This window comes from Crassostrea angulata, chromosome 3 (assembly GCF_025612915.1).
Source record: "Crassostrea angulata isolate pt1a10 chromosome 3, ASM2561291v2, whole genome shotgun sequence".
NCBI classification, from domain to species: domain Eukaryota; kingdom Metazoa; phylum Mollusca; class Bivalvia; order Ostreida; family Ostreidae; genus Magallana; species Magallana angulata.
In genome coordinates, this window is record NC_069113.1 from 23,932,891 (window position 1) to 23,951,127 (window position 18,237).

The 18,237-nt window shown below is 35.9% G+C and overlaps 2 protein-coding genes across 4 annotated transcripts; both read left to right on the plus strand.

Moving 5' to 3' along the window:
• The first annotated feature begins 265 nt into the window (after positions 1–265).
• Positions 266–18,191, plus strand: LOC128175420 (uncharacterized). 3 transcript variants are annotated; one of them, XM_052841033.1, is made up of 6 exons: positions 266–732; positions 2,231–3,393; positions 3,757–3,916; positions 4,311–4,447; positions 6,444–6,621; positions 16,071–18,191. In XM_052841033.1, the coding sequence occupies exons 1-6, from the start codon at positions 555–557 to the stop codon at positions 16,319–16,321; spliced, it is 2,067 nt and encodes a 688-aa protein (XP_052696993.1). In that variant the 5' UTR covers positions 266–554; the 3' UTR covers positions 16,322–18,191. The 3 variants fall into 3 exon arrangements, with proteins under 3 accessions (XP_052696993.1, XP_052696994.1, XP_052696995.1); XM_052841034.1 differs by having other exon boundaries at positions 3,757–3,883; XM_052841035.1 differs by lacking the exon at positions 266–732 and adding an exon at positions 1,271–1,710.
• LOC128175419 (uncharacterized) lies at positions 7,554–15,183 on the plus strand. Its single transcript, XM_052841032.1, has 2 exons — positions 7,554–7,651; positions 8,037–15,183. Exon 2 carries the CDS (start codon positions 8,148–8,150, stop codon positions 14,319–14,321), a length of 6,174 nt encoding a protein of 2,057 aa, XP_052696992.1. The 5' UTR covers positions 7,554–7,651; positions 8,037–8,147; the 3' UTR covers positions 14,322–15,183.
• Positions 18,192–18,237: the final 46 nt, after the last annotated feature.

Here is an 18,237-nt window from a genome sequence, read left to right on the forward strand (position 1 = left end):
ACAGTGTTAAAACTGATCGTTTAACGGAATCACTGAGGGAACTGTATGGAACGCCTGGACTGTCTTATCATGGCAAAAATAAATTTGTTATGTGCTTATATTATTATGTAGCGTGCTTTAATCGTTATGTGATGTCCTTGTATCATTATGTGGTGTGCTCTTATCATTATGTGGTGTACTCCTTCTATTATGTGATGTGCATTCATTATTATGGCGTGTGCATTTGGTATTATGTGATGTGCATTTGGCATTATGTAATGTGAATTTGACAGTATGTGATGTGCATTCATCCTTATGTGATGTGCAGTTTTCATTATGGCATGTGCATATATCATTATGGCATGTGCTTTTCTAAGTATGTGATGTGGTTCCGTCTTTACCGAATGTACTTTTAAAGATCATTATGCGATATGCTTTTTTCTTTACGCGATGTACTTTTTTATTCATTACGTCATGTACAAACATCCTTTTGTTATGTACAAACATCATTATGTGGTGTGCAAACTTCGTTATGATGATGTGATGACGTCACACTATCCGGGTCATTTGGAAAAATGGACGACATTAAACTAATTTTAAAAAACATTGATCTCCCAAATTTAGCAAATAACTTTGCGGAGGCAAATGTAAACAACGTTGATATTTGCAAAAGTTTAAGCGATGTAGATCTATCGAGGCTTGGAATCGCCACGATCGGCGATAGGATTCGTTTTAGGGAAGAGCTTAGACGCAGTAAGTATGCTCACGTGCTCGTGTCTAGAAGACGAATTAATTTGATTTAAAGTTATAATTAATTAATGAAGATTGAAGCATACATATTAACCTATAGATTAATGTTTACCAATTGCTTGACCAAAAACCTTGCGGGTTTTCACACATTTTATTGTAGAAAATGTTTTGAGAAATAGAAAGTGGATTGAGTTGTTTCCCTTTGCTGGACAAACGAAAAGGTCAAAGGGGGGGGGGGGGGGCAATCTTTCCGATTATTTCCCTTCTTTGTGCTACCAAATATTTTGGCGTCCTTTGAAATTTCTTTAAATCTATTTTATTCCTCTAAATTACAAGTCTACATTTAGAAACCCATGCCCCACCCCACCCCCAAAGATGGACATAACTTTTGTAATATGGGTCTTGCCCTGCTACAGCTTGGGTTTTTCGGATGGGAGGTTGACTTGCACATGATGAGGAAGAAAAAATTCATACATGACTGTGCCCTGGTTTATTTCAATAACTATTTAATTAAAATTAAGCTGTTTTACAGGCATATAGCATTGTTTTGGAAAGAGGGGGGGCAGACTCATCCAAAAAATCTTGACAAGCAAAGTATACCTTAACTTTAATTTCACTGTTTATTTCCTTATTTTCAATTCAATTTTTTACATGGTCCCATAAAAAGGGGGGGGGGGGCAACTCTATATTAATTCATTTTTTTGTATGTAAATTTCAGAAAAACCAAAGTGGCACCCCCCTCCCGATGCTACGTACCTGGTTTTTACAATACTCACAGACTTGAAATTAATATATTCTTTTAACCAAACTGAAGAATGACTTGGCAAAAAACGATCACACCGGAAATCAACCTTTCTATCAAATTGAAAGTATAAATGGCATTGGATTAAAAATCATTTAAATTCGCGATAATTGACACTAAACAACAACAAAGAAGTTTAATTTCATTTACACAACTATGGCAGACTGCATGTCACAGTAGTATGTACAATTTAGATAATTTTATTTTAATACAGACCTATTCAATTTACCTGTATTTTTAGATGGCCCATAAAAAGAACCAGATGATAGATTTTCTTAAAATTTCACAAATTTAGAAGAGTGGGTATATTTTACTTTTGGTTAAAAATAAAGGGTTTTGCTCTTGTAGTTTTTACAAACATAGGTTTAAATATATTGTTTCAACTGTGTTTAATCTTAATAAAACTATTATAGTACGTGTGATTTAAAGTTTTAAACAATAAATATAAGCATTACCGGTACATATTGATTGTTCTGTATACAAAGCGATTTTAAATTGATCATTGAGATACATGTATGTCATTTATGTGAAAAATTCAACATGTTACCACTCATGCATCTGATCTGCATGGGGTTAAGGTCACTTCATCATCAATGGGACGGCGGGGGGTTGGGGTTCCAATCCCTACATGTGGTTAATATACACATGTAATAAAAAGTATCTCAATTGTTTTGTACAACAATGTTTCACTTTTTACAGTATCACTTCCATCTCAGAACAATCAGCATAACCAGCATGAAATACGAGCTTTATTCAGACCAGTGAGGGGTACATCTACATCAGGAAGAATTAAAAAGCAGAAGAAAAGAAGAACATGGACCTGTGAATTTATTTGTCTGAGTGAAACAGATGCGATGAAAGTCCCAACAAGAGAGGAAAAACTTGCACTAGTTAAAGCGGGACTTGGCTCCAAAAAGATCCAATTTAATGCAGATGATACAGAGGAGCTATTTCAGCAGAAATTGATTGGTGAGGATGGGTTCAGTAAGCTGAGTGACTGTGGTGGGTTTGAAATAATGAGATGTATAAGTAATTGTAGAAACCTAGAAGTTATTTCTTGTAGAAGAACCCCAGAAGTTATGAAGTCCTTTGTGGGATGTCAAAGTAAACTTTACATCAGACCCATACAACGTGCATTGTCTCTTGAGGCCGACAATTCTTTGTTAACAGAAGCTTCTGCTACCATTACAGAAAAATGTTGTCACTGTGAACAAATAATACCAATAGATGAACTCAGAGACCATGTTTACACTTGTGTGCGAGAAAAGGAACTCTGTTCAGATCAGATTATGAATATTGTGATAGAGTGCTCCTCGCCCCATGAATCTCAATATTATTCAGATGATCTCCCTGATCCTGAATTTGACATTTATAATGCTGCCCTTACAGCTACAAATAATACTGATCAATTAACTAATTCTGCAATCCCAGTACCTAGATCCAATGAGACAGTACCAGTTTTAGAGCCACCAGTTATTCCATCCAGTTCAATTGCATCAACAGCAGAAAACTCAGCGGAAACGTCGAGAACGGAAGCTAGGACAGAATCATACATACAGGAACCTAATGCAGACTTGGTGGGATCAACAGGAAATTCGGATTCATGGAAATATGAAACTATTTCAAATATAATTAAATTTTGCTCAGAAAAAAAGATTGAGGATCCTATTGAAATTTTGAAAATTGCGCAAGATAAAATTATTAAAGGCAGAAAACTGGAACTAGAATCTGAAAGTGGAACAATAGAAGGAGCGACCAATTTTATTTTGGTGGACAGAGAGAACCTGTTAGAGACAGCATTTGTTGAAATAAAAGAGATTGTTGATCTCAGAAATACATTGGAAGTCCAATTTTATGAAGAAGTAAGATAATTATTATTTTGTTACTGGGGATTTTAATGACTCTTCTATCTCTATTTAATATTTCACAATAATGTTACCTATGCTTATTTGAATGTTTTCAAATCCCCTTTACACTGTGCATGATTTTAATAAATGTCTAGATGCAATTTTACAAATAGATGTACTTATAGCTTACAAAACTTATGGTCCCAACTGTAAAATATTAATATACTTCATAGAAAATAGAAATCCTTCATATGATATGTAAAATTAACATTATTCTAGAATTTAGGTACATTCGTACCGTTTTACCAGTTTTACAGTAGTGTACAATTAAGCATAGATGTATAAAAAAAACCACATGCATATATATCTTGTTTACAGAATGCTGTTGACCTTGGTGGGCCTCGCAGAGAATTTTTTACATTGGTATTGAGGCAGATACAAGAACATTACTTTGATCCTGTTCGGGAATACTCAGACAATTATGAAATAGTTGGAAAGATATTGGGTAAGAGATTACATGTGTTGACTAAAGTGAGGGGTATGTATGATAGCAGACAAAAATTTCTGAATTTGTGCATAGAAAAAGCATATACTGAATTATTTTTGCCCCATGTTTATTTTTGTCCTTCTTTACATATACTTGCATTCAGTTTCGCCCGTTTTGAATTCACCTAAGAACAGTTAACATTGTTATTTGAAGGAGATACATGTATATAAAATAAAGTTGAGACATTTGAATTGCCCATGCAGTCTTAATTTTACTTTTTACATGGGCGAAAGAGGCAAAAGTACTAAACAGGGGCAAATTTTTTCGCTATATCATATGAAGTATACATTTATATATATTTAACAATAGTGAATTGTTTTGAACTTGTAATCAGCTTGACAGTCGATTGGAAATGTGAAAAGATGTATGTTTGCATTTTTTCAAGCTTTAAGTATGCTCCAAAGTGGACCTTTGCCAAGAGTGCTATCAGCCAGTTTAGTTGAGGAGGTGTTTAACAATTCTTCACCAAGGGCATTTGTGCATGATTTACGAAGAGGACTGGATGCATTATGTTTATATGAGGTAACATTGATTGACAATCAAAACCACTCGTCCCTAATGATATAATCTCATTGTGTTTACCAGTAAGGCCTAAGAAAAAAAATTGTTTGTTTCCGCTTTCCCGACCGACCCTAGCTTTTACCCCCGGACTCAAAACTTTTTTGAAGGATTTTTGATGGAAAATCGTTTATTTTCGTTTTTATCCGATTTGGAAAAAAATTACTCAAAATTTTGGTCACAAAAACGCTTGAAGCAGTTACTCTTCTCAAATCAGTGTAACTCAAACATTTTGTTTCAAAATGGCTGTATGTTTCCATATGTGTTGTAGATTTTTATAATGCTCTCATCGTCGGCAAATATCATTTTTGTGTTTTCTTAAGACCAGCTTAATAGTCAAAAATGATATTAAAAGTATTTCTCATTTTATACCATTCAGCAGTGTCAGTGTATCTAACCGGCATTTATGGATACTCTAATATTAAAGGAAAAAAAAAATTGAAAAAATAAAAAAAAATTCCGACTGACCGACCCTACTTTTTTTCAGCATGAAAGAGGAAACAAACTATTTTTTTTTGTTAGGCCTAACTGTAATTTTGGCAGTTATAAATGAATAACGAAAGAGCTGTGCTTAATGAGGAAACGATACTAGATGTATTAATTTTAGTGCAAGATGATAATAGTTTATTGTTTGTTAGGATTTCATCAACATATGATTTTATGGACCTTTATTCCAAAATATAGCCAAATGTCTCCTGGTCCACACACACACACACACACACACACATTATCTTTTTGCCTATAAACTTAGAAAGAAAATAAAATTCCATATATTTATACCCCCGCTCCATAGGAGAAGGGGGTATACTGTTTTACCCTTGTGTGTCTGTCTGTCCTTCTGTCTGTCCGTCCATAACAAAACTTTCTGTCGCATTTATCTCAGCAACTATTTATCGCAGATCTATGCCAACTTTCTGTAAAATGTCGACTTTGCTTATTTTGCATATTCACATCAGAGCGGGGTATCACTAGTGAGCATTGGCTCACAGATATCTTGTTTAAATTAAAATGTGAATACTGTTTAATACCTGGTACTTTTTTACATCTTTTTAAAGAGCTCTTCTTCTAAAGGACAATATTTTTCACTCGAAAATGGCCACAGCTCAAGATCTCATAAAAGTTAAAATTATATATACATGTATTAGTAACTAGTGTTTTTTAAGGGTCCTCCACACCCTTGGGAAAAGTTCTGCACAGATTGACTGAACTCCTAAATTACTTAAAAATATAGATTTCTAGCATGTGTTTGACTCAAAAATGACAGAAAGCCATTTTAATTTTGGGAGAAAAACCAACTTTAAAAATTTATCACTAAATTTCAGTAAATTCATGGAAAAATTTTCCTACAGTATTCAAACACAAAACATGCAGTAGTTTGCAGCTGCAACCATTGTGCTATAGAGATGGATAACAAAATTGGCAATTATATAACACAGTTTCACAAAGGGTCAAATTCGCATTTTGTGGTGTCCTGTCATAAAAAGTAGAAGCCACGGGTAGCGAGGATTCTTAAAGCTGAACACCGCTCGTAAAAAGGCACTGTTTGCCATATTTTTCCATCATCACCGCTTCCCTACAACCCCTATATGAGCTGCACACCTCTTAACAGTTTTTAGAAATTTCACTGTAGAAGTCTCACCTGTGCTGTGTTAATCGGTCGTGGTGAAATTTTACACACTTTTTTAAAGCCAAGAGAATACCAGCATCAAATAAACAGGTCAATGCATTATTGCAAACAGAATACGCATATAAAATGAGAAGAAATTGCATAAAACCCAAAGACCATGAAATGAATACTACACGTCGGCCACAAGTTTCAGGTTTGCAATCGGCTATAACAAAATTGAAGAGTTTATATACCTGTGTGAAAGTGCCTGTTCATGAGCAGTGTTCAGCATTAAGAAGTATTTGCTATTTTGAATGGTCAGTTTGTCATTACACTTCCACTTGTTTTTAACAGCTGGCTTGTCATCTTCCAACATTTATCCATCTTTTTACACCTCGGGATCGACAGAACATTACATTAAAGCTGCTTACAAGCACAATTAAACCACAGTTTTCTCCAGAAGGAAGTAATAGAAGACAAAAAGAAAGCAAAATTTATGCAAAATATGTGAAATATTTGAGAGAGGCTGCAAGTAAGTACAAATACAAGATATTTGATGTACCGTAGGAGTACATGTATTACTGGTACATGTATATTGTATAGGGGGAAATATTTGCCCTTGTTTGATTTACTACCGGTGTTTGCACTCATTTACAGTGAACTACATGGAAGCGTTTAATAGGTGTTAACTCCAGAACTTCTAACTTTTCTTATTTACCCATTAAACACATTCTCTCTCTCTCTCTCTCCTTCTCTCTCTCTCAACTCCGCCTTCTACGATCCGATTGGACAAGGGTCAGTCAAAACATTATGTTGAAACTTTTTTGGAGTTACCGCCTATTAAGCGTTTCTACGTAGTTCGCTATACAGTCAGAATGTTAAAAACAAGCAACTGTTTGCAGTTAATATACATGTATTAGTAAAACCATGAATATAACATATATATACATGTCGCTCTCGAGCGCTAGCAACTTTTACTGGAATACGCATGCTCGACTTCAAGGTAGGGCATTGTGGGAATACTACTGTAGATAAACTGTACCATGTCAATTTCGTTTTTATCATCTACATATGTTCTGAAATTTTGTATTTTGATGTAAATGCCAAAAAGTAACAGTATCTTAGGTCTTATAATGCATTAAACAATTTTAAAAAAAACAGCTTTTTTTAACAACCTTCAATCTTGGAAAACAACATCGGATATTTTTTCCGAGCTTGTCTGAAAGGCCTGAGAATATACGATTGCTCCAAAACAGTACCAGTGGTTCTACTGATCCCGTATTTTTTTTTATCAGAAAATTGGAAGTATTTTCAGTAAATACAGAATGATTAAAGCACAGTTAATGAGTTATCCCATTGCCGATGTCAAACCCACTCTAAATTCACCACCCCACCTGTTCTGGAATCATTCCGGAATTGTTTATTATGTTCAGTTATAATCCGGATTTATATATACATAACCGGTTCAGAGTTTATATTAGGACCTCCGCTCCACGAGCGTGATGCACAAATTGTCGGAACCACGTTCCATCAGGTTTTTGGTGATATAGAGACCCCACAGTGTATGTATTTTTTGTATTTTTTATATAACATATAGAGTTATGAACGGTATATTTCTTTCTTATGCACTTTGACTTGTATAAATTCCATTAAGGTATATTTTACTATTTGAATGGGCTATGTGTACTTCGTGCAGTAAACAAACATGTTTTTCATATCTACGATATGTATTTGAGCCTTTACTAGATTTAATGTCAGTTAATTTATATGAAGTTCAGTGCATACTTGTTTACTTTCATGCTTACGGGTTTATATATATTGTGACAAGAAAATGAATAGAGTTAAATAGATAGACCTTTTTACAGATGTGTAACGGTCTCCCCAACCTATATTATGTAATGACAAGTTCATGCAATTGTGTAATAAGTGATTTTGTTTATATTGTAGTATCTACAGTTTATTCCTAGTGAATAAATGATGTTTACTAGCTGTCTGTGTTATATCTGAACATGGGACAGCATAGTAGATAACTGGTACTCAGCCTTCACCAATCCTAAGATGTCTACACATGAAAGGGAGAAGGATCAGCAAGGACACTTGGATGATCAAGGAAACATGGAAATGGAGGAGAAAGATCCAAGAACTTCAGGTCGTTTACATGAGAAAACACAGAAAGGACATGAACTATATTTAGAAAATCTCAACAAGCAGAAAAGCAAGTTGGCTAAATTAGAAAAAAGAATTAATTCTGACATTCTTGAATCCACTTCAACATCCGATTCAGCAGTTCTTGTTAAAGTGTGTGATAGGATTGAAGCTAATTTGAAAAATTATGAGAATACATACCATGAGTGTTGTGAATATTTGAATAGACAGAACAATGAAGAAAGTTTCAAAGAACTAGATTTGATGAACAAGTGTTTTACTCCATTTCATGACAATGTTATTCAGTGTTTACAAAAATTGAAACCTTCACAAACAAGGAAGAAAACAGATGAAGAGTCAACGTCAAGTAGATTAAGCATTAAATCTCTTCAGAAATTAGAAGAAGCTAAAACAAAGTTGAAAATAACAGAGAGAGCTATTGAATTAAAGCGTCAAAAGTCCAAACTGATCATTGAAGAAAACTTGAATGTTGCTAAATACAAACAAGCACAAGAAGATTTAGAAAATGAGTTAGAATTATTGAAGTGTCAGGGAGAACTGGAGCTTGCAGAGTCGAAGGTAAAATTTGAAATGATGGAAGATGAAGGACATGTATGTGATTTGGGGTTACCGAGGATAAACAGTGTCGATAAATCCAGAGAGTATGTAGAAAAAATAACTTTGGGTCCGAAACAAGTAAAACCTGAATCACAGAAAGAAGAACAAGACAGGTATATTGGACAAGCATCTAAGCATATTGTAAACCAGCAACTACCAAGACAAGTTCCTGCTCCAGCAGTGCCGCACTTCGCACAGTCGTCGACTTCAACGCCGCAGCATTCAATTTCTCAACCTGTGATGGCTATGTATCCTCCGAGACCTATGCAATATCCTGGACAGGCATACATGCCACAATTGATGCAGCCGAGGTATACACCTCAACCGTTACCACCTAGGTTCCCTCCTCAGGTTATGCAACCTAGGTTTACACCAACTTCACAGTCATACAGACCGCCTCCTATAGCACAACCGCACTTGGATTCTACGTTTACACCGCGGCATCAATATCAACCTATTTCGTCTAGTGTTATTGACAGTGCGGTGACTAGTGATACTATTAACTGTTATTTATTGAAAAAAGACTTAGTTTCACAACGACTTAGAAGATATGATGATGACCCTTCCTCATACAACGTATGGAAAGGGACATTCAAGACTATTGTATCTGAAGCCACCTTAAGTGATTTAGAAGAAATAGACTTGCTGTTACGATGGCTCGGACCTGAATCTACAGTTCAAGTAACCAGTATAAGAAGAGCGAACCCAGATGATGCGAAAATAGCTCTTCAGAAGATATGGGAGAGATTGGATGAACGTTATGGATCCCCCGAATTGATAGAATCAAAACTGCGCATTCAAGTACAGAAATTTCCAGTGATTACCTTACCAAAGGACAAAACACAGTTATATAACCTTGCAGATCTATTGGCAGAAATAGAGTGTCATAAAAACAATGATAGATATGCCATGCTTTTGTCGTATTATGATACCCCAATTGGTGTCAATCCAATCGTGTGCAAGCTGCCTGAAAACTTACAAAACAAATGGAGGGATCGTGCTGTTAAATATAAGATTCAAAACATTGTTCCATATCCACCTTTCCAGGAGTTTGTAAAATTCATTCATGAACTTAGCATATCTTTGAATGACCCAAGCTTTTCATTTGAATCTTCATCACCTGTAGGAATGGATAAACAAAGATTCACCAGGAGACCAGCAACAGTAATGTCAAGAAAAACTGAAGTACAGGAAGAAAAAGAAAATATCAGAAAAGAAATGTGTTCTTTACATCCACATGCAATTTCGCATAATCTTGATGAATGTCAACTCTTCATGAGAAAACCTATGGAAGAACGTCGCAGATATGTAGCAGAAAATAAACTCTGTTTCCGTTGTTTACGTACAAAATTTCATAATAAAAAACACTGCCGAGCTTACATTAAGTGTAAAGAATGTGGCAGCGGCAATCATGTGACTGCTATGCATATAAAGCCTAGAAATCAAGATATTCCTCAATCGGTTCAAGGTGGGGAGAGTGAACCATTCATTGTTGATTCAAAGTGTACTTCTATATGTGATGGTTTCCATGGACGCTCTTGTGCAAAAACAGTGTTAGTCCAAGTATACCCAGAAAATCACCCAGAATTATCTGTGACTGTGTATGCAATGTTAGATGGACATTGTAATAGAACATTAGCAACTACAGAGTTAATGGACTCTCTTGGTGTGAAAGGAAACGAATTAATGTATAATTTAATGTCATGTTCTGGACAAGGACAAACTCTTGGTCGTCAAGCTCATGGATTTATTGTACAGTCTCTTGACTCATCGACAGTGTTGAAACTACCAACCCTCATTGAATGTCGAAGTATTCCACAAGACGTCACAGAAATTCCTACACCAGAGATCGCATATCATTATCCGCACCTTCGTTCTATTGCTTCGGAAATTCCGAAATATGATCCAAATCATCAAATTGGACTTCTTATTGGAAGAGATTTAACAGACGCACATTATGTTTATCAGCAGATAACAGGACCAAAAAACCATCCATTTGCTCAGAAGACATGTTTTGGTTGGGTCATCATTGGTGACGTCTGTTTGAATGGTAAACACCTACCTGAAGTCAGTGTGAGGGATCTCAGTGTAACAAGTTTCAAAACTAACATTTTACCAAACGGTCGACCTACAATATTTCAACCATGTGACAAAGACCTTCAAATTCACATCCAGTCAGTAGATGGGGAGCTAGATATATTCAGAAAACACAAAGATGATGAGGAAATTGGCCTCTCGGTCGAAGATCGTGAGTTTATTCATATTATGGAAAATGAAATGAAACTAGAAGAAGGAAACTGGACAGCTCCTCTGCCGTTCAAGAGGGATAAGCTAGCAATACCAAATAACAAAGTTATGGCCCTCAAGAGAGCTATGGTTTTAGATAGCAGTCTTTATAAAAACTATGAGAAAAGACAGCACTTTTTTACATTCATGGAAAAAGTTATTCAGAGTGGCGCTGCAGAAATTGCCCCAGAACTTAAAGTTGGACAAGAAGAGTGGTATCTCCCATTATTCGGAGTTTACCATCCTAAGAAACTAGACCAAATACGTGGAGTCTTTGACTCATCTGCAACGTACAAAGGAACATCACTCAACAGTGTTCTACTTACAGGACCCAATTTGACTAACAACTTAGTTGGTGTTCTGCTGCGTTTCCGAAAAGATTCCATTGCAATATCAGCAGATATTGAACAGATGTTTTACTCATTTCTTGTACGGGAAGACCACAGGGATTATTTACGCTTCATGTGGTACCAGAACAATGATCCAAGTAAGCATCTTGTGGAATATCGCATGCGTGCACATGTTTTTGGAAATTGTCCATCGCCGGCTGTGGCTACCTTTGGATTACGCAAAAGTGTGGAGAATTCCGAGCAAGATATCAAGGACTTTGTGAACAACAACTTCTATGTAGATGACGCCTTAACATCTGTTCCAAATGCTTCGCAAGCGATCGACCTATTGAAAAGAACTCGGACTGCGTTGAAAACCAATGGTAACATCAATCTCCACAAAGTTGCATCAAACAATAAAGAAGTGATGTTAGCTTTCTCCAAAGAAGACCTGAGTAAAGAAATCAAACAACTGGATTTAGAGAAAGACCTTCTTCCTGTACACCATAGTCTGGGTCTATTATGGGATTTGTCAACTGATAGTTTCCTGTTTGATGTCAACTTCCCAGAGAAACCAAACACTAGACGTGGCTACCTGTCTATGTTGCACAGCATATATGATCCTATGGGATTCATTGGACCACTCGTTATTTGTGGAAAAATCATCCTTCGCGAAATTACGACAAAATGTGATTGGGATGACGATGTCGATAGTTCATATGTACATCGATGGGAATCTTGGAAAAGATCCATTTCATCACTTCAGAACATTTCCATTCCTCGAATGTATATCACAAAATCTTTGAGCCTTTGTGACCATGTAGAGCTTTATGTATTTTGTGATGCCTCCGAACAAGCAGTGTCAGCAGTGTCATACATCAAAGTTCCAGATGAGATAAGGAGTGAAGTATCATTTGTGTTTGGCAAAGTGAAATTGGCACCTTTACATGGACATTCAATGCCAAGATTAGAACTTTGCGCTGCTCTTATGGCAGTTGAAATAGCAGAAACTGTTAAGAGACATTTAAACATTACATTTCTCAACACATGGTTCTATTCCGACAGCAAGATTGTGCTAGGTTACATCAGTAATCATACCAAACGTTTTTACAACTACGTGGCCAATCGTGTGGAACGCATTTTACGATCATCTAGCCCTTCCCAGTGGAATTATGTAAAATCTGAGGAAAACCCAGCTGATGTAGGAACACGGGAATTAAGTACAGCCGAAGACTTGAGCTGTAAGTGGCTTAAAGGACCTGAATTTCTGCATATCAGCAAAGACCTTGTAAAAGAATACTTTCCACTCGTGAACCCTCATGAAGATAAAGAAATCCGCATAAATGCAAACAAGTTAGTGTTGAAGACCGCAGACCTCACAAATCGTTTTGAGAGATTTTCTACATGGAATTCCCTAATATCTGCAGTTACAGTGCTAAAAACAGCTGCTAGAAAATGGAAGCATATGACATTCGATTCTTTAACCATAAAACAAGAAAGTGAACTATTTGTTGTGAAAGAAACACAGAAAACATTTTTCTTAGAAGAACTCTTGTGTTTACAAGACCAGAAACCATTACCTCGAGACAGCTCAATAAGGAATCTATGCCCATATTTGGATCAGGACGGTATTATGAGAATAGGAGGCAGATTAAACCTTAGTGTACTTCCAATGGAGCAAAAGAACCCAATTATCCTTCCTAGGAAATCACATGTTGCAAAATTGATTGTGCTACATTTCCATGAAAAAACAGGTGCTCATCAGGGAAGGCACATTACAGAGGGTGTCATAAGGAATAACGGCTACTGGGTGATCGGTGCAAGGAAACTGATTTCATCAGTGATTCATAAGTGTGTTGTGTGTAAAAGATTACGTGGAAACTTGATGTCTCAGAAAATGGCAGATTTACCATCATCTAGAGTAACTCCAGGACCTCCGTTTAGTGCTGTAGGTGTGGATACCTTTGGCCCCTGGTCGATTGTGACACGTAAAACCAGAGGAGGTGTTGCTGAAAGCAAGCGATGGGCTATTATGTTTACGTGTCTGACGACAAGAGCTGTTCATATCGAGCTGGTGGAATCCATGTCAAGCTCATCATTCATCAATGCATTACGAAGATTTATTGCCCTCCGTGGAAACGTTTGTGAACTGCGATCTGACCGTGGGACAAATTTCATTGGAGCTACCGGAGATCTTAACATAGATGTGATACAAGGTCCAGTAAAGCACTTCTTAGACCAGTCAAAGATAAAGTGGATTTTTAACGCCCCTCACTCTTCCCACATGGGAGGAGTGTGGGAAAGGATGATAGGGGTAACACGACGTATCTTAGATGCTCTACTATTAGGACCAAAGGGAAAGAATCTCACTCATGAGGTTCTTAGTACATTGATGGCCGAAGTCACGGCAATCATGAACTCTAGACCGATTACTATGATATCAAGCGATCCAGATATGCCTTTTGTGTTGAGCCCTGCAATACTATTGAATCAGAAAATATCCGGACATTTCTCTACCTGTGTGAATGTTAGCATTCGTGACCTGTATAAAGAACAGTGGAAACAAGTACAAGTACTTTCCGATTTCTTCTGGAAGCAGTGGAATGATCAATATCTTCATACCTTACAGTCTCGCCGTAAATGGACCACTGAAACACCAAACCTTAAACCTGGGGATGTTGTGATCGTTAGAGATAAAGATATAGCGCGATGCCAGTGGCCTGTGGGACTTGTGGAGGAAGTTATCCAAAGTGCTGATGAACTTGTGCGAAAAGTCTGCGTACGCCTTATTGTGAATGGGAAACCATGTACTTATATGAGACCTATCAGTGAACTAATTCGCCTCATTGAATAGATGTTTATTGTTGAACATTTACCGTACTCTCATATTCAGTGTTAATATGACATTGTGAAGAACAATTGAATAGGCATAAAATGATCAATGTTATGACAATCATTCATTTTCACATTTTATGGTGATGTTATCCTGGTCACTGCACCATTTGATTTTGGCTGAAAATTGATCACATATATTTTCTATGTAAATTGTATTATTTGTCTTGTCTTAAATTGTTACAATTTTTGATATAAAGGGTAATATTGTGACAATATTAGGTGGGGAGTGTTCTGGAATCATTCCGGAATTGTTTATTATGTTCAGTTATAATCCGGATTTATATATACATAACCGGTTCAGAGTTTATATTAGGACCTCCGCTCCACGAGCGCGATGCACAAATTGTCGGAACCACGTTCCATCAGGTTTTTGGTGATATAGAGACCCCACAGTGTATGTATTTTTTGTATTTTTTATATAACATATAGAGTTATGAACGGTATATTTCTTTCTTATGCACTTTGACTTGTATAAATTCCATTAAGGTATATTTTACTATTTGAATGGGCTATGTGTACTTCGTGCAGTAAACAAACATGTTTTTCATATCTACGATATGTATTTGAGCCTTTACTAGATTTAATGTCAGTTAATTTATATGAAGTTCAGTGCATACTTGTTTACTTTCATGCTTACGGGTTTATATATATTGTGACAAGAAAATGAATAGAGTTAAATAGATAGACCTTTTTACAGATGTGTAACGGTCTCCCCAACCTATATTATGTAATGACAAGTTCATGCAATTGTGTAATAAGTGATTTTGTTTATATTGTAGTATCTACAGTTTATTCCTAGTGAATAAATGATGTTTACTAGCTGTCTGTGTTATATCTGAACATGGGACAGCATACCACCCAAAATTCACCACCCCACCCAAAACACAACTACAGTGCATTCCTACTAATATTTAATCGATTCAAAAAATTAAACCAATGGTTTAGAAGTCTTCTTTTGTGTTTTATTATGGCTACAGCACTAGCTTACCAGTCTTTTTAAAAGACAAGCTTGTGATCTCTTTAATGTTGAACTTCAACTGCCTTTAAGGTAAGTTATTAGGTCCCAGGTCTGTAGGCACCCTACAGTGATCACTTCGCCCTTCCATCCATCAGAGATCTCTTGTTGGGAGCATATCATCTCTCCCCTTGGCCAAATCTTACTTATACTTCATCCACAGAAAGCCTTTGGGTAGAGGATGTGCAATTACCTTAAACCATGTTTCTAGGTCTAAGGTTAAGGTCATGGCAGAATTATATGCAAAAAAGCTGAAACTTGTATGGAAGCATCATCATGTACCCAAGTGTAGATTCAAGTTTGTTCAAATTGTGACCCCCAGGGGTAGGGTGGGGCCACAATGGGGGTTTGTATTTTACATAGGGATTTATAGAAAAAAATCAAAATTCTCTTCAAGTCTTATCATCCTTTTCTCTATTACATTATGTATTTGAGTGGGACCATTTGAGATGTTCACTATTTCAATAATATCTACTTTGTTTTGCTCTACTGAGCTGTAGCCTTAAAGCAGCTTTTCTCATCTAAAGTTGTCTTGCGTCTGTAGTCATTAGCACTGTATGGTGTTATCTTTATCATACTAGTTATTGTTGTATGGTGCAGTTATTAACAGTTATTTAACTGCTTTCCAGTAGGAAAGAAATTTCATTTTATTAGAATTTTGTAAATAACAAAACCCATGTTCTTGTTTTTTAGGTGGTAGACGTGGGGATGTTACTCTTGCAAAAATTCTTCGGTTTTGCACTGGATCAGAAGAGGAACCACCACTTGGTTACCAGATTCAGCCAACAATGGAATTTGTCGAAAGACAATCATTCCTGCCAACAGGAAATACATGCATCAACAAAATGCAATTAACCATACCTGTAAATGAGGAGCCAACAGAAGATGCACTGTTCAACTTTTTTGACTTTGCGTTTTGCAATTCGTACTTTGGTTTACAATGATTAAGTGAGCTTTTCAGACCACGCAATGTTGTCCGCCTGTCCATGGCAACTTTTTATACACACTCTCTGTAGGGGAGGGGGTATACTGTTTTACCCTTGTGTGTCTGTCTGTCTGTTTGTCCTTCAGTCTGTCTATAACAGAAATTTCGGTTGCATTTTTCTCAGCAACTATTCATTGCAGGGGCTTGAAATTTTAACGCACTATTTGTTTAGGCATGCCATATGTTGGGATCTAGTTTTGTACCAATCTTACATCAACTTCCTGTTAAATGACAACATTTTTTATTTTAAGCCAAAATTTTCAAACAAATTTTCCTCAAAGATTACACAGCAACTTTTCATTGCAGATGCTTAACCTTAACACAGGCTTTGATAAGGCATGTTATATGATGGAATTCATTTTTGTACCAATTGGACATCAATTTCCTGTTAAATGATGACTTTGTGTATACGTTTAGCCCACCGGTAAATTTTATTTTTGTCAAAGATTTCTCAGCAACTTCCGGTATTCATCGCAGATACGTGAAATATTAAGACATTCAAGTTTGTTTAGGCATGCCATATGGAGTGAATTAGTTTTTTATCATAAGTCAACTTTCTGTTAAATGTTGACTTTTCTTTTTTTGCATATACACATCAGATCGGGGGTATTACTAGTGAGCATTGGTTCACGGATATCTTGTTCATTTTCAAAGATTACTTGTTTTATAGCCTTCCACATAAAAAATGAAACTGAATATTATAAAAGCTTGATTATTAAAGGCATGCAGGTCTCTTTAAAATTACCAAAATTTTGCAATTTTGATCCCTGCCGCTAAGGTATAGATAAGTTGAGATTCCTCAGATTCTTGAACCCCACCCCAAGCCCATTTTTACAGTTTTAATTTTAATAAAAACATTAATATTTGTATGAACTGTGTCATGTTAAAGTTTGTCCTTGGACTGTGTCATGTTAAAATTGGTTCTTAGACTTCTTGTTTTGAATAGAAACTTAAATATTTGTATGAACTCTGTCATGATAAAGTTGGTCCTCGGACTTTTTGTTTCAAATAGAAACTTTACTATTTGTATGAACTCTTGTCATGTTAAGTTGGTCCTTGGACTGTGTAATGTTAAGTTTGTCCTTGGACTTCTTGTTTTGAATAGATACTTTAATATCTGTTTTGAACTCTGTCATGATAAAGTTGGTCCTCTGACTTTTTGTTTCAAATAGAAACTTTAATATTTGTATGAACTCTTGTCATGTTAAGTTGGTCCTTGGACTGTGTCATGTTAAGTATGTCATTGGACTGTGTCATGTTAAGTTGGTCCTTGGACTGTGTCATGTTAAAGTTGGTTCTTGGAATTCTTGTTTTGAATAGATATACTTTAAGATTTGTATGAACTGTCTCATAAGTTTGCTCATGAACTTCTTGTTTTGAATAGAAACTTTATCAGGATTTCTAAACATTGACTTAAATGAAAGTTTGTGTGGTAAATGTATATTTTGTTAAAGGAATATCAGCAAAAAGTTAAATATCTTAAAGTTTTGTACTGATGACATGTTTGTCAAATTGTTTCCTGTACATTTCTGATTTTTAGCTCACCAAGACGAAGTGTGGGGGGGGGGGTGTTGGGGGGAGCTTATGCTACACACCTGACTACGTTGTTTAATGTTTTTGGTGCAGCTCCTATATCTAAGTCATTACTTGTCCTACCTTCACCAAACTTGCATGGATGGTACATCTTAACCTACTTAAATACTTTATAGACTTAAAATATCATATTAGAATATGTCAGGCTTCACAGGATTTGATCACGTGACCAACCAACTTCGTATCCGGTGAACATTTTAAATTGCTGTTTATTTCTCTCTTTTATATATATATATATATATATATATATATATATATATATATATATATATATATATATAT